Source organism: Notolepis coatsorum (genome assembly GCF_963971535.1).
Source record: "Notolepis coatsorum genome assembly, chromosome: 18".
NCBI classification, from domain to species: Eukaryota; Metazoa; Chordata; class Actinopteri; order Aulopiformes; family Paralepididae; genus Notolepis; species Notolepis coatsorum.
Genome location: NC_140182.1, coordinates 44,278,816 through 44,305,286, shown reverse-complemented (window position 1 = coordinate 44,305,286; position 26,471 = coordinate 44,278,816). Strand labels below are relative to the sequence as shown.

The 26,471-nt window shown below is 48.8% G+C and overlaps 1 protein-coding gene across 1 annotated transcript; it reads right to left on the bottom strand.

The window, feature by feature from the left end:
* LOC311245345 (proline-rich transmembrane protein 4-like) lies at positions 1–25,732 on the bottom strand (the record flags this gene model as incomplete). Its single annotated transcript, XM_084335188.1, has 6 exons — positions 1–2,096; positions 2,661–3,078; positions 22,935–23,113; positions 23,257–23,544; positions 23,719–23,748; positions 25,729–25,732. The coding sequence occupies 6 exons, from the start codon at positions 25,730–25,732 to the stop codon at positions 1–3; spliced, it is 3,015 nt and encodes a 1,004-aa protein (XP_084191314.1).
* Between the last annotated feature and the right edge of the window lie 739 nt (positions 25,733–26,471).

Sequence of the window (26,471 nt, the reverse complement as noted above, 5' to 3'; positions counted from 1 at the left end):
TTAGAGATCAATGGTGTCACTACACACGCTAAGAGCATCGATCTGTCTGCACACATTAATAAACTCTGCCTGTACAGCCACATCCCGTTCCAACTGCTTGCTCTCACTCAGGTCCTCTGTGCCTGCCAGCCTGCCGGATCCCTGGCTGTTCTGGGAAGCTAGACTCAGGGTGCGGTAACGCCTGTGGTGGGACAGGTGGGGAATCGCCCGGGGAAGACTGTTCTGCGGCCCCTTGTTGGTGCGTGCCTTCCCCGTCTCCCCGGGACTCCAGCACAGGCCTTGGGACGATCCGCTCAGAGATGCCTGGCATGGGGAGCCAGGGCTACTCCCCTTCCACCTCCATGGCTCCGGTGATGAGGGAGGCTTGTTGTGGGGTGAAAGCTGGCCTCCTCCCGGCCGTGACAGAGGCCTCTCTTGCTCCACGTCTCCACAGGAAGAAGTCCGGTAGAGGGCACAGTCAACGGAGCTGTGTCCCAACTGAGATGTACCCTGACTGGGAGAGTTCAATGACAGGCTGGAGGAGGCGTGCAGCAGCCTCGGTGGATCAAAGAGACTGTGGGGGAATAGAGACTCACTGAACAGGGCCTGGTCAATACTGCGGGACAAGTCTATGGGAGACGGGGGGCGGAGGTCCACAGTAGAGTCAGTGTCCAAGCCCAGACTGTCCAGGGAGGATAGGTGAGATTCAAGCCCACCTATAGATCTATGTGGTGGGTTAGGAGGGGTAGGGAGCGGGAGCATAGAGGTCCGGGTGTGGCTGGGGTGGTGGGCAGTGTCTACTCCATTGCGAGGGGTGTCCATCAATGAGAAAAGAGGAAGGGCCTCTGACTGTCCTTTAGTGATGACCTCACAGATCACCAACTTTTCCTCTGTGGCCAGCGACCAGGGGTAGTGTGGAGACAGAACAGGAGACTTCTCTCCACCCTGTGAGGGGAGGGTTGGCCCTCCTGCGGGTGAGCCACAGCTCAGACGGGACCAGGAGCCTGGCCGGGGATGGGTCTTGGTTCTGATGGAGGATTTACCGTGACAGAGGAGAGGCTGTGTGCCGATGAGTGAGAGGCCCAGACACACCCCTACCTCGCAAAGCCTGCATCCCAGCTGGTAACCCCACCAGGGCCAGGGCTGGAACCCAAAGCCCCTGATACCACCCAGGCCCAGGGCGTGCAGGATCCCATATAGCCGTAGCCCTCCGCACCCCAACAAACACAGTGACGCCCCGACACCGGCGCCAGCCGCCCTTCCCCAATCCTCCGCCTCGGCGAACGGGCAACTCGCGGGCCGCGTCACCTCGGGGGATCCGCCCCCCTCGCCGCTGTCATTGAGTCTGTAGATGTGTCTCGTGTCGGCACGTATGAAGCAGTAGAAGAGGAGGTAGGAGCAGGACAGGATGACACAGAGGCACACGAACAGCCCCTGGGGGAGGAGGAGGAGGACGGGGAAGCTGCGGAGGAGCTGGAGGAGCCCCACGCAGCCCAGAGAGACCCCGAAATGCAACAGGGACAGGCAGAGCAATAGGCAGGGCCTGGGCAAGGCCGAGAAGGAGGTGGAGAGGGCGAGAGGGAGGGAGAGGTGCACGCGTGAGCGCAGGGAGAGGAGGAGGAAGGCTAGTGAGAAGGCTGAGGTCAGGCAGGGGAAGGGGAGCTCGGAGAGGAGGAGAGAGCCCAGAGGAGGAAGCCGGTCTTGGTGGCTATACGCGTCGTAAAGTAGAGAGAATGCTCGCATTCCTCCCACGGCCAGGAGGAGCAGGTGCAACAACGTGAAGTAGGGGCTTCCTGGGGGACAACGCAAGGGCAGGCCTAACATGCAGATCACAGAGATTAGACCAAACATGGCAAACACAGATCCCAGACCATAGATGTGTGCTTCCCAGGCTAGTCCCCATGTAGCGAGGGCAGAGTTCCAATCAGAATACAGAGGCACAAAGAGGGGCGGGCTAATGGCCAGCAAGGGGCGCAGGGATTCGTTGGAGGTCAAATCTTCTGGGTAGATGGGACTCCAGGGTTGATCGGAGATGTTGCAGGGCGTGGCAGTGGGGTCCATGTTACAGTCTGGGAGAGGGAACATCTCATTGGTCTCTGAGTCTTGCCACTCCTTACCTGGAGGCACAAAAGAAACAACCAGGATCAAACTCAGAAACTCAGAATCAGCTAAGAGCGTTCTCATTGGATTCCGTTCACGAGCAACTGAAACACAAACAGACAACTGGAATGAGACAAATTCAACTAGAGAGGCACTCAGAGGTAACGTTAGACCAGCAAATAAAGCACACACCGACCTTTAAAGGAATCTTCGATCTGCGATCTGCAAAACGATCTGTGCAGTCAATCTGACAAAAATGAAAGAAATCCAACAGTGCAGGTGCTCTTGGCTGCCTGTCAGCTTATATCCACCAGGTTGGAGCCGATAAGATATGCATGAGTTGCCACGTCCGCAGGAAGGCAGAGACGTACAGACACGAGTGGGCTTCATGCGTGGGGAAGGCAGAGACATACAGACACCAGTGGGCTTCATGCGTGGGGAAGGCAGAGACGTACAGACACGAGTGGGCTTCATGCGTGGGGAAGGCAGAGACGTACAGACACGAGTGGGCTTCATGCGTGGGGAAGGCAGAGACATACAGACACGAGTGGGCTTCATGCGTGGGGAAGGCAGAGACCTACAGACACCAGTGGGCTTCATGCGTGTGGGGAAGGCAGAGACGTACAGACACAAGTGGGCTTCATGCGTGGGGAAGGCAGAGACATACAGACACCAGTGGGCTTCATGCGTGGGGAAGGCAGAGACATACAGACACGAGTGGGCTTCATGCGTGGGGAAGGCAGAGACGTACAGACACGAGTGGGCTTCATGCGTGGGGAAGGCAGAGACGTACAGACACGAGTGGGCTTCATGCGTGGGGAAGGCAGAGACGTACAGACACGAGTGGGCTTCATGCGTGGGGAAGGCAGAGACGTACAGACACGAGTGGGCTTCATGCGTGGGGAAGGCAGAGACATACAGACACGAGTGGGCTTCATGCATGGGGAAGGCAGAGACGTACAGACTCGAGTGGGCTTCATGCGTGGGGAAGGCAGAGACCTACAGACACCAGTGGGCTTCATGCGTGGGGAAGGCAGAGACATACAGACACGAGTGGGCTTCATGCATGGGGAAGGCAGAGACGTACAGACTCGAGTGGGCTTCATGCGTGGGGAAGGCAGAGACATACAGACACGAGTGGGCTTCATGCGTGGGGAAGGCAGAGACCTACAGACACCAGTGGGCTTCATGCGTGGGGAAGGCAGAGACTTACAGACACGAGTGGGCTTCATGCATGGTTGTAATAAAACCATCAATCGTCAACAGCCCGACTTATTATTTTGTGTCGAACAAGAACATTTCTACAGGATGTTCTACTTATTAGTGTGTGGCAGACTTTGTAAACAGAATGAATGTATGTATTCGTTTTGAAACATCTAATCTAAATGCAAACCACAATATAGGACACATCCTTGATCCATTGCAATTCATTAGCTACAATCTTAATAATGTTGGATAACTTATCTTCATAATCACATCAACTCTAAAAGTGCCATCGCACTGACATAAAGAGCGCAAGTAAGGGAGAGTCTGCCGTGTTGTATGAAATGAGTTAATCCATACTATCTGTACTGTAACTGGGAATCCTTAACTGGGTCACACAGACACAGAGTTTAAGTGCATGCCTGTGTGTGTGTGTGTGTGTGTGTGTGTGTGTGTGTGTGTGTGTGTGTGTGTGTGTGTGTGTGTGTGTGTGTGTGTGTGTGTGTGTGTGTGTGTGTGTGTGTGTGTGTGTGTGTGTGTGTGTGTGTGTGTGTGTGTGTGTGTGTGTGTGAGAGAGAGAGAGAGAGGGGGGGGCGAGGCTGAGAGAGAGAGAGAGAGAGAGAGAGAGAGAGAGAGAGAGAGAGAGAGAGAGAGAGAGAGAGAGAGAGATAGAGAGAGAACGGGGAGGGCTGAGAGAGAGAGAGAGAGAGAGAGAGAGAGAGAGAGAGAGAGAGAGAGAGAGAGAGAGAGAGAGAGAGAGAGAGAGAGAGAGAGAGAGGTGCGGGTACATTCGGTAGTATTGACCTCATTGCTGCTCTCATTTTTGTGTGGCTATTTATAATCACGGACAACTGGTTCTTTGCTTTCAGTCATAATAGGCTACATCCTTTAAACAGGATTTTGCAATTATGAGTTTACATGGAACCAGACTGTGATTATCTAATGGAAATAAGATATAAATAATGCACACACTTCATCCGCTAAATGCTGCGTGGAAACAGAACCAGATCGGAGAACCAGTGGTTAGCAGTGATGCAACATTCCATTGAAGAAGAACTCTTGATGATGTTACAGTAAAACACAGTGATTAATAAACTATCAAATCAAATCAAATTTATTTGTAAGGCCCGACAACACACGTTAATGTCCCCATGGGCCGGACGCGTGTATGCTTTTACCAACGCATTTGTGTTTCCGCGTTCCCGTTTTGCGCTCTGATTGGCTGCTGACCTACGCTAGCACGCTCCCCTCACTACGCCCCGCAGCAGCGGACACTAAATCGAACAGCTGTTTCCACACGTACTCCCCCCTTGCTATGAGTGACGCGTGAACAGCTGTTTCCGCGTGCTACACAACTTTAGTCTTGTTTACATCAGGGTGAACCCTGTTGCGTGCCACCACCCACTTCAATGACAGAGCTCTCATATTTGCGAATGCATATATCTTAAATGATGGCTATGTGTCTAATATGGCCGTCGCTTATCAATGACTTGTTTGCAGTCAACATTGTCGAAACGGATTGTTTTTTAATCGGTTCATTTCCGTTTTATACCATTTTGAAAAACGTTGTTTTTTTTTAAAGTTCCTGAAAAAAATGCACGAACAGCTGTTTCCGCGTGCTACATGCGTACAGTACAGTATGCGTACAGTACAGCTCAATGCATACAATTGTTAAGGGGATGCAGACCAGAGAAAGACTTTCGTCATGTTTACATCAGGGTCCCTGTTATGTACTAGAGGCCTGGTCACTCCTGTGTCACCAGGGCAGGCAGGTGAGGGCTGCCAATTAGCCAATTAGTGCTGATTGGTTACCTGCTGGGGAGCTTCAAAGGCAGACCCAGAAACACACATGCACGGTCTGTGCCTAGTGAAAGAGCTGTCAGGTTCTTACAGTCGTTGTCCGTTGGGTTACCAGTACATTAGCTTATAGTTATATTAGTAGTTCCTTGGTTTAGTAGCATTTTTGAGTTAGAGCACAGGGTTTTGGTGTTGATTACACATAGGTTGCGTACCCATGAGCCAGGGTCGTAACAATTGGGCGCTCGTCCGGGATCTTTTACCCCTAGCACTTTGTTTGGTGATTTTTTTTTTGTGTTGCACGGGGTGTCATCATATTATGGTTTGGGTGGTGTTCGTTACACATGGTGTAACGTGGGGGCTGAGCCATTTTCATCAAACAGGTGAGTATGCCGTATTTGTTTGTAATTTGATGTGACTACTTATGCTGTTAAAATATATAGTTTAGTAGGCACCACATGTAGATAGGGATATTATTTTCTGGTTGTTGGTTAGCGTCCGGTGCACCGCGTACTCCTGGGGCGGTCAATGAAATGATTGTATATGATCTTTGACTGGTAGCAGGTGTGGTTGAAGAAAGTTAGGTCTACAGGGCATTAGTTTAAGGGTAGGTAGGTTAGGGCGGCCAGGAAACACAGGTAGTGTGGTAGGGCTTGATTTAGTGTTTCTTAGGGTAGACATGTGGTAGGCCGGGGTTTTCTGCAGTTTAGACGTAGAAGCATATGTGGTCACATCAGGTTAGAAGGCGCACCTGTTTGGAATATTTTGTTGGATTTATTTTGTTTGTTTAAGTGTTTGGTGAGCATACCTGGTAGCACCTAACACGTCTATTTAGGGTGGGTGTGTTTTTTTTTTTTTTTTTTTGTTTGTTTGTGCAACCTGGAAAGGTGCGCTCCGTAGAGCTCACATTTCCACCGCGTCCCTTTATGGTTGTTATTATTGGCATTAGCATTCTTCATGGTTCTTCAGTGGTTCTTCGTGGTTCTTCAGTGGTTCTTTAGTGGTTTTTCAGTGGTTCTTTGGTGGTTCTTCGTGGTTTGTTAGTGGTTCTTAGTGACTGTAGGGTAAAGTGTGTAGCTTGTGGTGACTGGTACAGTAACGATGGCTACCATTAAGGATTTTGTTGAGAACCCCTCTGACGAGATGTTGGGAAGGTTTTCCAAAGAGCAGCTTCTGAAGCTTGCTGTGCACTACAATGTGGAGCTTACTGCCAGTGAGAAGCGGTTAAAAACGACTGCCTTGGGGACTTTGAGGGCTATACTCATTGAGGAGCAGGTGATTGTGGCAACGGTGGATGAGCTTCTTTTGTCTGAGGTGTCTCCACAACTCTCTGGCGTGGCGGAAGGTGTTGCCATCGATTGGGGGCCTAGGGAGTTGGCATTTAGGGAAAAGCAGCTACAACAAGAGCGTGAGTTTAAGGAAAAACAGCTACAACAAGAGGAGAGGAGAGATGAGAGAGAGCGGGAGCTTAAGGAAAAACAGCTACAACAAGAGGAGAGGAGAGAGGAGAGAGAGCACGATCGTGCAATGAAGGAGCTTGCATTTAAGCATGCTGCCTTGCAGGCGGGTTCTCTGCATCCAGAGTCACGTTCCGGGTTTGATGTAGGCAGGAATATTAGGATGGTGCCACCATTCTTTGAGAAAGACGTGGAAAGATATTTTCCCCTTTTTGAACGGGTGGCAACCACATTGAAGTGGCCTGGTACCGCCTGGACACTGCTGCTGCAATGTGTTTTGGTTGGTAGGGCACAAGAAGCCTACACTGCTCTGTCCCTTGAACAAAGCGCTGATTATGAGCTGGTTAAAGCTTCCATATTGAGGGCTTATGAGTTGGTCCCCGAGGCCTATCGTCAGCGTTTTAGAGGTTATCGTAGGCAGGAGGGGCAGTCTTATGTTGAATTTGGAAAAGATAAGGAGAACCTGTTTGACCGGTGGTGCACCTCGCAAAAAGCAGAGTCAAGGGAGCAGCTCAGACAGTTGGTTCTCCTAGAGGAATTTAAGAGGTGTGTTCCTGATAACGTTTCCACACATCTGAATGAGCATAAGGTATCGAAGATAGCCGACGCTGCTGTCTTGGCTGATGAGTTTGTGTTAACACACAAATCTGTCTTTGTAGAGGAGGGCCGTGTGGAGTCCAGGGGTAGTAGGCGTCCTTCTCAGGGGAGCCGGTTCCCGGCACCCGTGTCTGCTGGTCGGTTTACTTCGACTCCTAGGCAAGGTGGCTCTGCTAGTGCATTCCCAGAGGGGGTTATCTGTTTTTACTGTAAGGAGCCTGGTCATATCGTTGCTGGATGCCCTGTGCTTAAGCAGAAAAATGTAAGAACGGTGGCTCTGGTAGAAATCATAGACAGGACACCTATGCCGACATTAGAGGGTGGGGTGCGAAGTATCAAAGGTGCAGACAGGGGGCTAGAGGGCTCCTCAACATTTAGGATGGATGGATTTGTTTCACTGGTTGGTGAATTAGGATCAAGGCAGGCTATTACAATATGGAGAGATACAGGAGCTTTCCAGTCTCTCATTCTGGATGGGATTTTGCCATTTTCGGAAGATTCTTCATTGCATTCCGGTGCCATTGTTCAGGGCTTTGGAGGAGGCTTTGTGAATACTCCTTTGCATGAGGTCTCGCTAAACTCTCCCTTAGTATCAGGCAATGTTGTCGTAGGAGTGTGTTCTCACATTCCCATAAAGGGGGTGTCCTTCATTCTAGGGAACGATTTGGCCGGTGGCAAAGTGCTGGCTACTCCAGTTGTAATTCCCGTCCCTGTAGTTTCTGAGGTTCCTGATGAGCTCGCACAGAAGCATCCAGGAGTGTTTCCTGTGTGTGCGGTAACACGCGCAATGTCAAAGGTCAAATGTGACACCCATGAGGTTGTTAACTTAGATGGTGATATGACACTTAGTGACACGTTCTTTGTTGAGTTGAAAAGTGGCCCTGATGAGGGGTTTGGTAAGGTGATTCCGTCTCATGAGCAGTTGGTACTAGAGCAAAACAAGGATGTCTCCTTGTCGTCCCTCTTTGAAGAGGCGGTTTTAGAGGATGAAATGGTAGATACGTCTCAAGGATACTTTGTTAGCAATGACGTGCTCATGAGAAAGTGGACACCACCTAACCTGTCCAGTCTGGATGACTGGGGCAGTGTGTTTCAGATTGTTGTTCCAGCCGTGTATCGTCCTGATATACTGCATCTAGCACATGATCATGATCTTGCTGGTCACATGGGGGTCAGGAAGACTTATGACCGTGTGCTGAGACATTTTTGTTGGCCTGGTTTGAAGTCAGATGTGGCACAATATTGTCGCTCGTGCCATGTGTGTCAGGTGGTTGGTAAACCAAACCAGAAGATCCCTCAGGCTCCTCTGCAGCCTATCCCTGCCGTTGGGGAACCTTTTGAGCGGATCCTCATTGACTGTGTTGGTCCCCTCCCTCGAACTAAGACAGGGAACCGGTACCTTTTGACTATTATGTGTGCAGCGACCCGTTTTCCTGAAGCCATTCCTTTACGCAAGATCACAGCCCCAGCTATATCCAAAGCTCTGGTTAGGTTTTTTTCGACTTTTGGCCTACCAAAGGTCATTCAATCAGATCAAGGGTCTAACTTCATGTCCCGTCTCTTTGCTCAGGTCCTCCAGCAGTTGTCTATCCAGCATTGCCCTTCCTCTGCCTATCATCCAGAGTCCCAGGGGGCGCTGGAGAGGTTTCACCAGACTATCAAAACAATGCTGCGGGCATATTGTACGGAGTTCGACAAAGACTGGGATGATGGAATTCCTTTGCTTCTGTTTGCTGCTAGGGAGGTAACCCAGGAGTCTCTTGGATTCAGCCCGGCTGAGCTGGTGTTCGGCCACACAGTGAGGGGTCCTTTGAAACTGCTGAAGGAAAAGTGGTTGGCTGACCAGACTCCTTCCTCTACTAATTTGTTGGACTATGTGTGTGACTTCAGGCTTAAGCTTAGTAGAGCATGTGAACTAGCGAAAGAGAACCTAAAGGTAGCCCAAGGAAAAATGAAGGTGTGGTATGATAGGCGGGCCCGACATAGGGTGTTCTCACCGGGAGACAAGGTGTTGGTTCTCTCGCCTATTCTTGGGTCTGCATTACAGGCTAAATACAGTGGGCCATACTCCATTGAGCGCAAAGTTGGTGAGGTCGACTACTTGATTAAAACTCCCGACCGCAGGCGCAAGAGTAGATTATGTCACGTCAATATGTTGAAGGCGTACAATGATAGGGCTCAGATTGACCAGTCAGGGGTCAAGCCTGTGGCTGTTCTAACAGTTTCTGCATCTCCTATTGTAGCCGACTGTTCTGTGTCGAAGGAGATTTCTCAGGGCCGGTTGCCAAACACCCAGATACTATGTGACTTGGACTCACACCTGTCGTACTTACCACTTCCTGAGCGTACGGATGTGGTGCGCCTACTTAGACAGCATACACGTTTGTTTTCTGATGTCCCTAGTCGTACTAATGTACTCGAGCATGACATTGATGTTGGTAGTGCAGGGCCAATTAAGCAACATGCCTATAGGGTGAATCCGGAAAAACGAAGGATCTTGGGTAAGGAAGTAGACTATATGGTGAGACATGGCATTGCGGAGCCCAGTTCTAGTGCGTGGAGCTCCCCCTGCCTGCTTGTTGATAAGCCAGACTGCACTCATCGGTTCTGTACTGATTTCCGTAAAGTTAATGCAGTAACCAAGCCGGACTCGTACCCTCTGCCTCGGATGGACGACTGTATCGATCGGGTGGGTTCAGCAGCCTTTGTAAGTAAATTGGATTTGCTAAAGGGATACTGGCAGGTTCCGCTTACTCCGCGAGCACGTGAGATATCCGCTTTTGTCACACCAGAGAGTTTCTGCCAGTATACAGTGATGGCCTTTGGCATGCGAAATGCCCCAGCGACGTTTCAACGGCTAGTGAACAAGGTCCTGGGCGGGGTAGCGTTCTGTGAGGCATATCTGGATGACCTGGTTATCCACAGTTCCTCTTGGTCACAACATGTGGAGCATCTGGCCGAAGTGTTCAAGCGGTTGGGTGATGCTAACTTGACAGTTAACCTTGCGAAATGTGAATTTGGACAGGCCACGGTTACCTACCTGGGTAAGGTGGTTGGACGTGGGCATGTGTGCCCCATTACAGCTAAGGTGGAGGCTATAGTGGGCTTCCCTGCTCCCATCACCAGGCGGGAGTTAAAGCGCTTCCTAGGTATGGCAGGGTACTATAGGAGTTTCTGTAGGAACTTTGCTTCTGTTGTTGCCCCTTTGACCAATCTGCTCAGTCCTAAGGTACCTTTCGTGTGGACTGAGACTTGTCAACAGTCTTTTGAGAGCATCAAGGGTATTCTGATTAGCGCTCCCGTTCTGTCAGATCCCGATTTTCAACTGCCATTCAAGTTGGCAGTGGATGCTAGTGACCTCGGTGCTGGAGCCGTCCTCCTGCAAGAGGATGCATTAGAGGTGGAGCACCCAGTGTGCTACTTTTCTAAAAAGTTTGACAGGCATCAACTGCACTACTCTACTATAGAGAAGGAGGCGCTCGCTTTGGTTCTTGCCTTGAACCATTTTGATGTTTACGTGGGATCCTCCAGTTTACCCCTTGTTGTGTATACAGACCATAACCCTTTGGTTTTTCTTCGCAGCATGGTGAATTCGAATCATCGTTTGATGCGATGGACTTTGTTCCTCCAGGCGTATAACTTGGATATTCGCCACATTCGTGGGAGGGACAACGTGCTAGCAGACGCCCTCTCACGATCGTAGTACCGGTGTTTGTGGTACCCGTTATCGCTGTTGTGGTAGAGGCCCTGACAACTAAGGGGTCACAGTTGTTTTTGTTTTGTTTATGGGTTGTTGTGTAGTGGTTGCCTCTTGGGCAACCAGTTTGGTGGGGGAGGTGTTATGTACTAGAGGCCTGGTCACTCCTGTGTCACCAGGGCAGGCAGGTGAGGGCTGCCAATTAGCCAATTAGTGCTGATTGGTTACCTGCTGGGGAGCTTCAAAGGCAGACCCAGAAACACACATGCACGGTCTGTGCCTAGTGAAAGAGCTGTCAGGTTCTTACAGTCCTTGTCCGTTGGGTTACCAGTACATTAGCTTATAGTTATATTAGTAGTTCCTTGGTTTAGTAGCATTTTTGAGTTAGAGCACAGGGTTTTGGTGTTGATTACACATAGGTTGCGTACCCATGAGCCAGGGTCGTAACAGTCCCCCATTTTCAATTCATCATAATAAGCGTGACTCGCTATGAGTGACGCACAAACAGCTGTTTCCGCGTGCTACACGCGTACAGTACAGTACGCGTACAGTACAGCTCAATACATACAATTGTTAAGGGGATGCAGACCAGAGAAAGACTTTCGTCTTGTTTACATCAGGGTCCCCCATTTTAAATTCATCATAATAAGCGTGACATTATATGTGCGCTAAAGTTCGCGTTTAAAGTGCTTAGACATTTCGGTAAATGCCCGGTAAATGCCGGTTCATTCATGCTTTGAGGCACGCTTCCTGACAGGATTTTATAATATTGTATTTTATAATATTGTAGCTTGACAACGCTCTCAGCTGAGAGTCAAGAAACGACGCTCTCAGCAGTCATCTTATGCAGCATCACTTTTCACATCAAAACAAAAGTAGAACTGTAATGTGGAGTGGACTTAAACATATTTACAATTAGCATTTTATAAAGTAGAACTGTAATGTTTACTTTCTCAGTCAGTGCTAAGTGCAGCATCCCTTTTCACATCAAAACATGTTTAAACAACCATTAAGCAGTGTTGGGCAAGTTACTCAGGAAGTATAGGAGTTGCGGAAAGCAGGATGAGAGAGCGTAGATTGCAGTGTGTATCATTTAATCATTTATCACTTAACATTTAACATTTGAAAGGCATACACACATTGGGGGATATCTTCGATGACTATGGTCTCCGCAGTCTTCGAGATATATCCAACAAATTTGACCTCACCAGTTCCACTTTTTTCTTCTATTTACAAATAAGAGCAGCTTTGAAGGCTCACGGAGTCCCATTAGATGTTCCACTTGAGCACCACAGGTTTCACAAATTATTATGATGAATGAAAATGGGGGACCCTGATGTAAACAAGACGAGCGAGTCATGCTTATTATGGTGAATTAAAAATGAAAATGGGGGACCGCGATGTAAACAAGACGAAAGTCGTGTAGCACGCGGAAACAGCTGTTCGCGCGTCACTCATAGCGAGGGGGGCGTACGCGTGGAAACAGCTGTCGATTTAGCGTCCGCTGCTGCGGGGCGTAGCGAGGGGGGCGTGCTAGCGTAGGTCAGCGGCCAATCAGAGCGCAAAACGGGAACGCGGAAACACAAATGCGTTGGTAAAAGCATACACGCCGGCCGGACACGTCTTCTTTAAACAAGTCAAGAAGAAACATCACAATAAATCAAGAACAAAACAAAAACACTATAAAGTACATTTTTTTTTTTATATAAATTAAATAAATGAATGCAACACTCCCAGACATACCCCACGCGAAGGTAAGGAAAAACTCACTAAAACCTAAAACCTAGCAATAGGTGAGGAGAGAAACCTTAGAAGGGCCGTTCAAGGGGAGGATCTCCCTTCTTAGATGTCGGTGATAGTAGTGTTGCAATAAAACAATTAATTAATTCGTTTAATAAACTATGGATTGGGATTTGAACCCCCCCCCCCCCCCCCTTGTTTGAGGAGATACCAGTGGGTCTACAGTATGTCAGGATTTCCCAATATTGGGGTCGATATAGAAAACATCCTAATCAAACAAAGATTTGTGTGATAAATCAAATTAATAATAATAATAATAATAATAATAATAATAATAATAATAATAATAATAATAATAATAATAATAATAATAATAATAATAATAATAATAATAATAATAATAATAATAATAATAATAATAATAATAATAATAATATTATTATTATTATTATTATTATTATTATTATTATTATTATTATTATTATTATTATTATTATTATTATTATTATTATTATTATTATTATTATTATTATTATTATTATTATTATTATTATTATTATTATTATTATTATTATTATTATTATTGTAACTGAGGGGTACAATTCCCTGACTGTATTACTAGATATGATACTTACTACCACTACCTTTGTACTTAATATTCGGCCACCCAGTACACGGCATAAATATATTATCATGAACACTCTCACGTAGATGAAACGGATCCAACACAAATGTACGAATTAGAAACAGGTCTTTATTTCCTACACAGCGATGGTGTGTAGAATAAGCACTTAATCACTTAATTACATTTATGAATTGAAATAGTATGCACTTTTATGGCAAGGAGTATTCGTCGGTATATCAATAGATAATGTCCAATCTCTGAAGGCGCAGGTGGTAAATATACGACCTGGAATAGTTAAGGAATAACAGCAATGATACTTTAATGATTATAGGCTGGATACACTAGAGGGGGTTAATCCGGTCGCTTGTAAGCCGACAGGAGTAGGAGGGGGGGGGGGGGTAGAATCCAGCTGCCTCGTCCGGCCAAGGGTATCCCAGGTGAACCCACTGTAGTGCCGTTCAATGCGCCGGCGATCCTTGGACCACAGATGAAAGCAGGTGGACTCTTTGTGGGCCGGCTCTCTCCGGTCCACGGGGGAGAGATGTGGAGAGACCTCGTCTTGCAGAGCGTCTCCTCACCTTGCGTCCTCTCCAGGGGGGGGGGTTCCAACACACGGTAGTGTCGGGGGTCTTTATCCATAGAATAATCAAAGTATCCAAAGCATAATCCGTGCCTGGGAAGGCGGGCTGTCGTCGGTAGAATAATCCGGTATACAGGTCCACTCGCTCGTCGGCTCTGGGGCTCCTCGGGTGCAGCTTCACATAGGGTCAACCACCCTGGGTAAGCAGCCAGTTCTCTGCCCGAAACGATGGGGTACTGACTACGGTAGTATTCTCACCGCACGAAGCACTATATATTAACAGACTATTATTAGCTTAATAGACTACGTCCAACTCGACGATATAGTGCCAAATATGACTATTCAAATATTAATATACACGATGTCTCAATACCGATGGTAGGCCGAACTTGGCCTTACTCCCACACGTGGCATCGCGGGGAGGCTTTACGTCTGTGACTCTATTGGAGGGTAAGAAACTGGACTGAAAAGAAAGTCCTACTTTAGTAGCGCAGTATATATACGCACTATGAACAAATAGTCCCATTAGTGGTGCGGTAGCCAAATTCCTACGCGGAACTAGGACTTGTTCGTACATGTCGAGCGGTACGTTTGAACTGGGTCTGAGGGGTATGGCAGCCTGGCACCAAGGTCTCGACCAATAGTAGAATGGAGACTATTATGGGATGTTCAGTAGGCTAGAATGGATATTCAATGCATATTGTACAAGGAATATACAAGGGATATCAGGGAATATTAGAGAATATACAAATACAATTAAATATATATATATAAATAAATATATATATTCGGTTTAATCTGGCCCTTCACAACAGCCACCCCCTGAATAGGTCCCAGACCTAATCAGTTAAACGGAGACAGATTAATCGCGTTGTCTATTTACACATAAGGGTTTGCTGTAGGGGTCAGTCAACTTCACAAAGTCATAGGGTTGTAGGGTCATGGTCATCATCGATTGTGTCTGGGAGTCGAGGCAGTTCTATGGGCCTTGCCACGGGACGGGTGTAAGTGCGACCCTGGACGAGCACTTCAGCTGCTCGGACCTTGCCGTCGGCACCGGTGATCACTTTGCTTACGCGGCCGGCCGGCCACATAGCTCTGGGCAGTGATTGATCAATAATCATGACGACTGTTCCTTCTGTCAAATTGTCTCTCTCCTTTACCCACTTCTGGCGGGTCTGTAGAGACGGTAGGTAGTGCAGTAGGAAACTGTTCCAAAACTTGTCGGCTAATACTTGGCTGTACCTCCACATTCGTCGGCCGTTCGCTTCTTCAGGCCGGTACATTGTCTGGGGTAATGTGGGATCTAGCCGCCCCATCAGGAGTGTGTTGGGGGTAACTGGGTCGATATCCGCCACATCACTGGAGACATATCCGAGGGGCTTCGAGTTAAGTACTCCCTCAATCTCCGTGAGGACTGTCATTAGGACTTCTTCCGCCACAGTCTGGGCCCCAAGTACTGCGTACAGGGCTGTCTTTATGGAGCGCACTTCTCGTTCCCAAGTGCCACCGAAGTGGGGTGCGTTTGGGGGGTTGAATTGGAAATCAACCTGTGCTGGAGCGAGGTGGGTCTTAAGTTCTGGGCCCATAGCTTGGAAGCTCTCTCTCAGTTCTCTTTCGCCGCCTTTAAAGTTTGTCCCATGATCGGACAATAGGGTAGACGGTCTTCCTTTCCGTGATATGAATCTACGGAAGGCCATAAGGAATGAGTCTGTGCTCATGGTCGGGAGAAGCTCGATGTGTATCGCTCTGGTGGTCATGCATTTGAATACAATACCCCACCGCTTCTCGGTTCCTCTTCCTTTCTTTATGTGCAGCGGGCCAAAGCAGTCCATACCCGTTGAGTGGAATGGCTTGTCACCGATTCGGAGGCGACATGGAGGAAGGTCAGCCATCCTTGGTATGCTGGGCTGCGCGCGCCACTTGCGGCAGTCTAGACATGTTCGTTGGAAGCGTCGTACCGCCTCTCTTCCTTGTAGGATCCAGTAACGACGTCTGATTTCCGCGAAGACTCTTTCTGCTCCTGCGTGATGTACATCCTCATCGTATTTCTTTATAATCAGCTCTGTGACCTTGTGTCGGCTGTTCAATACGATCGGGTATTTAATGTCATCCGGTAGATTGGGGGCTCTGCGTAGGCGACCACCCACTCTGATGAGGGTGTGAGCGTCGCTCTCGGGGGCCAGGTGAATTAATCTGCTGTCGGATGGGACGGGCTTTCCTCCCTGTAGACAGGCCAATTCATCGGGGAACGAGTCTCTCTGGGCTCGCTGCAGTAGAAGCAATTCTGCTTCCTCGTAGTTAGCTGCTGACATATCAGCGGGGGACTTGCACTCCGGGTGGTACCGCAGGAATGTTCTTTGTTGTGCACTCTCTATGGACGTGCAATCGTTTATGTTAGGGTCGGTGGAGGCTACGGTGCTCAATCCACAGAACACAGACTTCTTAATTTCCACCTCCTCTGGACTTGCTTCCCTCGGGATAGGCATGGGCCACTGTCCTTCCGGGAGTCTTAGGAATGCGGGGCCATCACTGTAGACATTGCGACGGGTGAGGTCATCCAGGGGCATCCCCCGGGTGATGACGTCAGCTGGGTTCTGTTTTGTATCAACGTAGCGCCCCTCTGTTTCTCCGGTTAACTCTTCGGTTAAGTCTTGAATCTCGGTGACTCTGACTCCCACGAAGACTTTGTACTTGCATGAGTCCGATTTGATCCAGGCGAGTACCGTCGTGGAATCTGACCACAGGATTGTTCTAGACACCGGTATGGTGAGCTCACGTTGGATGAGCGTGGCTAGGTGCGCTCCGGCTAGGGCTGCGCAGAGCTCTAGACGTGGGATAGATTGTTGCTTGCGTGGGGCTATTCTCGAGCGGGCGAGGACAAATGCTGTGTAGATCTCTCCCCCCTGGTCTTGGGCCCGCAAGTAGGCTACTGATCCGTATGCGACCTCTGAGGCGTCACTGAAGACGTGTAAGTCCATTTTACATGTCTCTGGCCTCACCGTGGGTGGGAAGTAGCTTCGGCGCATATTAACGCCTGGGAGTGAGTGGAGCTCCATCTCCCACTCTCTCCAGGTGGATGCAAGGTGTGCGGGAATGGGGTCGTCCCAGCCCTGGTCCTTGTCCCACAATGCTCGTACAATCATTTTTGCCCTGGTGGTGTACGGTAGAATACATCCTAGCGGGTCATATTGTCGGGCGAGTGTTGTGTACACACTCCGTCTGGTGGTCGGCGCCGCCGCCGGCCTTCCCTGCTCCGTAGTCAGGGGCTTGTGTCTGTAGTGAAGCGAATCTGTTTTGAATCGCCACACCAATCCCAGGGTCATCTCCTGGGCTTCTCCCGGGATTGTAGCCATCCAGGTCTCGCTGCTGGCTGCCTTGTCCTCGGAGGAGAGGCTGCGCAGTACTTGCGGATCGCTGCTGGCCCACTGCCTGAGATCAAAGCCGCCTTTGATCAATGAGGCGCGGAGTTTAATCAGGAGAGCCTCGGCTTCTTCCTGGGTTGAAAGGCTTTGTAGACAGTTGTCTACGTAGAAGCTGTTCTTTACGCTGTGTCGGACCTCTTCGTCCGCTGCTGGGTCCTCTGCTACATGTTTCTGTAGTGCAAATGTCGCACAGCAGGGGCTGCACGTCGTTCCAAAGGGGAGGACTTCCCATTGGTAGATGGCTGGGTGCTCATCTCCTGGCTTCTCTCTCCATAGGAACCGTAACAGGGGCTTGTCCGCCTCTACTAATCTCACCTGCAGGAACATTCCTTTAATGTCCCCGCTGATGGCCACCTTTTCCTGGCGGAAGCGGAGTAGAACGCCGAGTAGGGAGGGGCCGAGTGTGGGACCGGGCAGTAACTCTTTATTCAGATTTTGGGATCCGATCTGGTAGCTGCAGTTAAATACTATGCGGTCTTTACCGTTGTGATGGACCTTGTGGTGGGGCACGTACCACGATTCAGTGGTCTGGTCAGCCTCTTTAATGTCCATCTTTGTGACGTGTCCCGCTGTGATGAGCTTCTCAATCTCAGCGCGGTATACACTCTCTTGGGCGGGGTTCTTGGCTAAGCGCCGCTCCGTGTTCAGCAGGTACCGTTCTATGGCGTCTGTCTTGGCGTGGAAAGTAGGCATTCCTTCTCGCCGCAGGAGTGGCGTGGCGTATCTCAACACGCCGTTGACCGGGACTCTCTTGGTCCCTGTCTCGAGGAGGTGAATGGCGTAAATGTCATCTTTAGAGCGAATGTCTTTCTTTCCATTCTTAAAGGGCATTTGTTCCAAGCTCCATAGCCGCTCTACGTGTTGCAGGAGTGCGGTTTCTCCCTCTGTGACTCGGGAGTGGAGACATCTAGTGGCTGTACTTCGGTTGAGAGATTTGGCGAGCGGGCCTTGGAGAGTCCATCCCAAACGGGTCTCGACTGCTGCAGGACAGCCTCGGGGTCCGGTATGAACCCGGTCTATCGGGACAATGAGGTCTGCATGGTCGGAGCCTATCAACAGGGTCGGCATAGCATTGTCTATGAGCGGGATCGGTAACTTGCGCAGATGTGCATATTTCTCCATCAGCTTGGCGACGGGGTATGTGTACCGCGACAGTCCTATTTCTTGGCTGGTGAAAGCGTCTGCAATCTGGTACCGTCGCTCAGGCTGGCCGCTTGCTGCGATAGAGAATGAGACATTCTCGCCCTTTATCGTCTTCAAATCTCGTCTTATTGTCCGAATTGTCATTTGGGTTTCGCTTCCCCGCAGCCCTAGCTGGGCCGCAGCGGAGGCGAGCAGCAGGGTCTTCTCTGACCCGTCATCGAGGACGGCGTAAGTGTCCAGGACTTTATTCTGGTAGCTTATTGTCACACGCACTACTTTTAGGAGTACTCGGGCTCCACTGCTGCTGGCGGGATCGATGTACATGACGCTCGCTTTGCGGCTGGATGGTGCAGGTGAAGGGCGCCGTCTGTTACTGTCGTGAAGTATGTCCAGATGGGCTCCATCGCACTTGGTGCACCTTTTCTTTAAGCGGCATTCGGCTGCCATGTGTGAGCGCGCACAGCGAAAACAGCGCTTGTTGGACTTTATCCATTGACCTGCTTCCTCCGCGTTCAGCTTGGGGAAGGAGTCACATTGCGCTAGCCAGTGTTCTTTCTCACAGTAGGGGCACACTATCTTCCACTTCTCCGTTCTGGAGGGGGTACTGTGGCTCCTGCTGCTCGGTACTGACTCCGATTGGTGCATCACAGTCACCGATCTTCTTCCATCATTTAGTCGTCTGGTTCCTTCTCTGGAGCCAGGGGTGCTCCGTCCGAATGTATCTAGCCGTAGGCTGCTGACTTCTCTCGCCAGGAAGTCTGCTAGATCGAGGAGGTTCGGTTCGGGGCCATTCGGGTCTCTGTGGTCCCTCTGCCGCCTAAAGCGCTCCTGACGAGCGGGCGGCAGCTTCTCCAGGATCCTTTCCACATTTGAGTTGGCGTAAAGTTGCTCCTTGGTATGGGCTGGTACCGGCAGTGTACCATGGCCCGCTTGTCCAGGTGCTGTTCCTCGGTGCGGGTCGTGCGTCGTGCTCACCCGTGTATAGAGTCGGGGGTCTGTAGCGCAGCTCCGCGGGAGTATAGCCTGGGCTGTACCGGACCTCCTGGTCCGGTAGAGTACTGTGCTGTCTTCGGGCGCGGTTCTCCTCCTCTTCCTCTTCGTCTTCAGTTAGGTCATCCAGTGCTTGTAGTCTCTGGTTTAGCCTCTCCACAGGATATGCTGCTCCTTCCCGGTTGCTAGGTCTCGCTTGGACCGGTGGGGGGAGGTGGTCTGTGGGGGGTATAGACCTCGTCTGTTGGTCAAGTTCAGGGTTGTTTACTCGGCTAGGGGATGCCGCCCTGGAGGTGTGTCTAGACGAGTTCCTGGAGCCTCTGGCGGAGGGAGAGGGTGTTGTCCGTCTGATCAGCTGTTCTATCTGTCGCGCTCTGCGTCCCGTAGAGCACCAGCAGTTGCTCGCTGGCTGTCTGCTCGGTCTCGGGCCACATTCTCTTCCATCTGAATGCGTCTTATTTCTAGACGTATATGCTCTTCTTCGCTCCGCTGCTGGATCTGCAGTCGGTCGCGTTCAGCAGCGGCGTTCAGGCTGATGAGGAAGGCCTGCTGTAGGGTCCTCTCTGCCTCGCTAGGAGAAGGCGGTTGTATAGGGGAGCCTTCCCTCGGGGTACTCCTTGCGGAGCCTTGGAGCTCTATCTCCACGGTGCTCTCCCCGTCTTCTTCCGTGCCGAGTTCTCTCTCGGTAGCGTTGTATTCCTCCCGGGACTCATCGGGGACTACTTCTTCAGTACTGGCGGGGTGTGAAGTCATGTCTGGTTCCCACTGGTCCCCACCGTGAACTTGGTCAGTTACATTAGAGCCCGTAGGGGCCTCTATGGTCGGGGTAGTCTGGGCGTTGGGGTTAGACATACTTTTACTTTCTAGTTTTACCGCGTTTACTGTTAGTAGAAGACTAGGTTGTTGACTGACAGCGTAAGCCTCTAAGTACTGAGGGAGCCGTCGTTCGCGCTGCGGGCGTTGGTTAGGAGGATCGTTTCGTGGAGTGTTCATCATAGGCCATTTCAATATTAATAACACTATATTAATATTACACTAATTACCATCCGGCTCGAAGGACCAATTGTAACTGAGGGGTACAATTCCCTGACTGTATTACTAGATATGATACTTACTACCACTACCTTTGTACTTAATATTCGGCCACCCAGTACACGGCATAAATATATTATCATGAACACTCTCACGTAGATGAAACGGATCCAACACAAATGTACGAATTAGAAACAGGTCTTTATTTCCTACACAGCGATGGTGTGTAGAATAAGCACTTAATCACTTAATTACATTTATGAATTGAAATAGTATGCACTTTTATGGCAAGGAGTATTCGTCGGTATATCAATAGATAATGTCCAATCTCTGAAGGCGCAGGTGGTAAATATACGACCTGGAATAGTTAAGGAATAACAGCAATGATACTTTAATGATTATAGGCTGGATACACTAGAGGGGGTTAATCCGGTCGCTTGTAAGCCGACAGGAGTAGGAGGGGGGGGGGGGGGGGTAGAATCCAGCTGCATCGTCCGGCCAAGGGTATCCCAGGTGAACCCACTGTAGTGCCGTTCAATGCGCCGGCGATCCTTGGACCACAGATGAAAGCAGGTGGACTCTTTGTGGGCCGGCTCTCTCCGGTCCACGGGGGAGAGATGTGGAGAGACCTCGTCTTGCAGAGCGTCTCCTCACCTTGCGTCCTCTCCAGGGGGGGGGGTTCCAACACACGGTAGTGTCGGGGGTCTTTATCCATAGAATAATCAAAGTATCCAAAGCATAATCCGTGCCTGGGAAGGCGGGCTGTCGTCGGTAGAATAATCCGGTATACAGGTCCACTCGCTCGTCGGCTCTGGGGCTCCTCGGGTGCAGCTTCACATAGGGTCAACCACCCTGGGTAAGCAGCCAGTTCTCTGCCCGAAACGATGGGGTACTGACTACGGTAGTATTCTCACCGCACGAAGCACTATATATTAACAGACTATTATTAGCTTAATAGACTACGTCCAACTCGACGATATAGTGCCAAATATGACTATTCAAATATTAATATACACGATGTCTCAATACCGATGGTAGGCCGAACTTGGCCTTACTCCCACACGTGGCATCGCGGGGAGGCTTTACGTCTGTGACTCTATTGGAGGGTAAGAAACTGGACTGAAAAGAAAGTCCTACTTTAGTAGCGCAGTATATATACGCACTATGAACAAATAGTCCCATTAGTGGTGCGGTAGCCAAATTCCTACGCGGAACTAGGACTTGTTCGTACATGTCGAGCGGTACGTTTGAACTGGGTCTGAGGGGTATGGCAGCCTGGCACCAAGGTCTCGACCAATAGTAGAATGGAGACTATTATGGGATGTTCAGTAGGCTAGAATGGATATTCAATGCATATTGTACAAGGAATATACAAGGGATATCAGGGAATATTAGAGAATATACAAATACAATTAAATATATATATATAAATAAATATATATATTCGGTTTAATCTGGCCCTTCACAACAATTATTATTATTATTATTATTATTATTATTATTATTATTATTATTATTATTATTATTATTATTATTATTATTATTATTATTATTATTATTATTATTATTATTATTATTATTATTATTATTATTATTGCAGTCTGTAGTTGTCAACCAGCAGCCTTGGTTTCAGTCCAATAGAGAACTATGGGTTGCAAAGTTCTTGTTTTGCATCATGCTACAGTGAACACCAGTACATGACAGCACAGTTCCCATGTGTTTAAAATGTGTGCAGGTCACAGCAATGGTCCAATCTCATTATGGGGTCACCTGCCAAAAAAAGGATGGGATCCCCTGTGTATTAATGAGCTTGGATCTGAGGCCAGAATTATTTGGGTCCTTCAAGAGCCCCTTGAATGAGATACAGGTACATACCCTGAAGCTGCTATTATGTGGGACATGTGCCAGTGTCAGCCAGAGGTGGGCGCCATGTCTAAACCAGTTCTGTCAGAGTTCTGCTTAAAGCTATAGCTGACACATCTCATCAACAAGCAGCGTGGAGGAGCTGTGTGGAACGGGAGAATAGACGATGAAAGGATTTTAAACAGAAGGAGATTGAGAGGGGTGAGAGAGAGTAGATGAGGGCGAGGGAGAAATGGTGGAGTGTAGGGATGCAAGCCGTTCTGTGAATGTAAAACAACTGTGTTTGCCAGTAGAATACATACACACAGCACTGCAGTAAAAATCGTGGGCTTGGCGCAAAAGGGGCATAAGTGACACCTAAGGCGAAAATGAGTTTCATATATAATTTTAAAGCTCTTGATGAGCTCTATCAAATGGTAAAAGGATAAGTCGACTATCATTTAACTTTTTCAAATAAAGGCTGAAAACATAAAGGCGTAAGTGGGAACCTTCAATTGAGTTTGGCGTTCTCCTGTAAAATTCTGAAAATGTCACTTACGCCCCTTTTGCGCAAAGCCCTCGAAATACAAACCAGAGGCAATGTCTATGAATAAGTAAAGAACTATGATTCTTAATCAAATCAAAACTTCCAAACAAGCCAGAGTGATATGGCACCCTCACCTTTGTCTGTTTGTATGGTGCCAGTTCCATCGTTACGCGTCGGCACCTCCTCTCCAGCTGGCTCCAGCAGGCCTGTGTCCTCCTGTTTCTCCCCCTGCGTGGCGACTGAGGGGGCATCGGCCCACCCCCACCTGTCCATGGTCAGAGTAGGGGTGAGGTGCTCTGTAAGGAGCCACGCTCCGGCAGGTGGTGTTGGGGAGATATCCAAGCCTGTGTCTGATGGACCTGAGCCAGACATCAGGACAGATAATACGCTATCGGTCGTCTCACTCTGCTTGGCTGGGAGAGCTGGTGGGTTCTCTCCTGGTTGTGAAAGGTGTCTTGGGTAGTTTGTGATCGTAACCCCCTCGTTGGTCCGGCATCTCCACCTGGTGTAACGATCTCTAGCCGACTCGTAGTCTCTGTGGAACTGAAAGTCTCGATCCATTTCTTGCTGGGGTACAAAACAGGCGCCTCTGAACTCTCCTGCATGTCGGTGTATTCGCCGATAACTCCCTGTCTGTCGACTTCCTCGGACGTCCAACCCAGAGGCAGAGCCAGGAAGTCAGCCATGTCGGGTTGAAACGCGGGACGCGCTGGTAGTGAAGCGGGGCTGTCGGGGGTCTGTGGGTGGCTCGCCGGCTGCAGTGTTCCCCCGACATCGTCTCGGCTGGAGGCTGTGACAGGGGAGAAAGGACAGCAGAGAGAGGGACAAACAGAAGACAAAGGGGTCCGAAGAGAGGAGCATGGTGAGGAGGCCTGGTACACTCCTCTCTACGGTCACATGCTGTTGGCCGTTTGTGAGGTCACGGTCCTGTCCTGTCACATGGGCGGGACCACTAATCTCTGACCTCTGGTTCCTGGGAGATCTTCCACCTCACCTGCGGAACAAAAGGAAAAATCACATTTGAGTAATAATTAACTCAACATAATCCGGTCTCTCTTAGTGAGGAATGTGGGTGAGGGTGAGCACTCGATATCGGATAACGCCATTTCATTGATAGTATCAAATGTCTTCTTATTCATCCTTCACTTTTTCCCCTACACAGAATTAGTCATTACACCCTTCAGCTGGCATGCGCATGCACAACGCACACACACGCACACACACACACAACACACGCACACACATGTACACACACGCACACACACACGTACACACACAAATCTTGTTACATACCTCTCTAGCACTTAATTACCCTTTATTTTAGTCCACTTGCCTCCTAGCTCTTACCTCATAAATAGTCCCACTTTGCTGCAGCCTCTCTCCAGCTCAGACAGCCATGCTGCTCCACATCGCTGCATGCCTGCAGTCTGTCTGCGTAGCACTCGGTGTCCTTTCATGCTCGCTGTGTGGTGGTGCCCCTCCTCCTCTCCATCAGACAGCCAACACATGGGACTGGACCCGGACAGACCGCACCTCCTCCAGACAGCGCCCTGTTCCACACACTGCTGCTGCTGCTGCTACTGCTGCTCTGCTGCACACAGAGACAGCTCCTGCTTTCATGTGTGTGTGTGCGTTGCGTTGTGCGTCGTGCGTGCGTGTGCGTGTGCGTGTGTGTTGTGTGCGTGCGTGTGTGTGTGCGTGTGTGTGTGTGTGTTGCGCGCGCAGCGTGCGTGCGTGCTGCGTGTTGTGTGTGTGTGTGTGTGTGTGTGTGTGTGTGTGTTGTGTGTGTGTGTGTGTGTGTGTGTGTGTGTGTGGTGTGTGTGCGTGTGTGTGCGTGTACGTGCTTCACTCTAGCCAGGTTCCTGGCACAATAGAAATTACACTCCCAATTGTCTCTTACACACACAACAATGCACTCAGAGAGAGAAAAAGAGAGAGAATAAATCTATCAGTAGAGAGAGAGAGAGAGAGAGAGAGAGAGAGAGAGAAGAGAGAGAGAGAGAGAGAGAGAGAGAGAGAGAGAGAGAGAGAGAGAGAGCGAGAGAGAGAGAGAGATTATTGGCTAGTGTGCACTACTCTGCATTGAATTAACCACCGGATCAATAAATGGTAATATAGGATGTAATTTACAGCTGGTGTGTGACCTCCCTCTCTGCCAAAGCATATCAAATCGTTAGTTCAATTGGAAACGTGCCACGACATAGAAAACTACTTCAAAAACAGTGCCTCCAAATAGATACCACATTCCATTAGCTTGTACATCGCCATTGGTTGCTAATTGCGCCGGACGTTTCACCCACACAAGTTGTGTTTTTAAAAAGGGGTGGGGGGCGTATGCCTGCATGTGTCTATGTGCCTGCGTACTCTTGTGGATGTGCTGTTTTAACAAGGAATTATTACTTAGGTAACGTCCTTGATTGGTCATTCACATGACCCTGCCTCCGTGTGTCAATTATGGCCAGCTACTGTGACAACAGTGTCACTCTCTCCGACGTCCACCTCCTCTCTCTCTCCTCTCTCTCTCTCTCTCTCTCCTCTCTCTCTCTCTCTCTCTCTCTCTCTATCTCTCTCTCTCTCTCTCTCTCAAACCCCCAGCAAACCCTGTGGCCTCATGGCCTAATTCAATTCCTTGGATACGTCTAAAATAGACACTGATCTACATAGTTGGTCTTAAACGCTGTGTTTTCTCTCCCTCGCCGGCTGAATGGTGGTGAATCTGCTTATCCTTTACCTTGTATCACTGAGTTCATGGGATCACACTGATTTCATCTTTTATAAAGCCGGTAACATTACTGACGTTGAAGGCACTGTGTTTGTTAAAAACCCCGAATGGAGCACATCTTAACAACACATTTTGCACATGTATCTAATGTGTATAACAACCATGAAAAAGTAAGTAACATTCTACTGGTCTTTAAATTGTATATACAAGATTTAAAAAATATTATTTTTAAATGTATTAAATCATTCTGACCCATGTTGACCCATTCAGCTGTCAAGTGAGAGCCTTCATCAAAGAGATAACAAAAATTATAGGCCAGTAGAAATACTTGAGACACTGTTTTTTATTGATGGACCTTTTCTACTTTTTCAAGATGGTCCCTACATTATGTTGAGCAGTACCCTGATAGGAACTCTGATGATGCATTTGTTTGTATCTGGTGTGCGTATGTATGTATGTATGTATGTATGTATGTTATGTATGTATGTATGTATGTATGTTATGTATGTATGTATGTATTGTATGTATGTATGTATGTATGTATGTATGTATGTATGTATGTATGTATGTATGTATGTATGTATGTATTGTGTGTGTGTGTGTGTGTGTGTGTGTGTGTGTGTGTGTGTGTGTATGTATGTATGTATGTATGTATGTATGTATGTATGTATGTATGTATGTTATGTATGTATGTATGTATGTATGTATGTATGTATGTATGTATGTATGTATGTATGTATGTATGTATGTATGTATGTATGTATGTATGTATGTATGTATGCATGCATGCATGCATGCATGCATGCATGCATGCATGTATGTATGTGTGTGTGTGTGTGTGTGTGTGTGTGTGTGTGTGTGTGTGTGTGTGTGTGTGTGTGTGTGTGTGGTGTGTGTGTGTATGTATGTATGTATGTATGTATGTATGTATGTATGTATGTATGTATGTATGTATGTATGTATGTATGTATGTATGTATGTATGTATGTATGTAT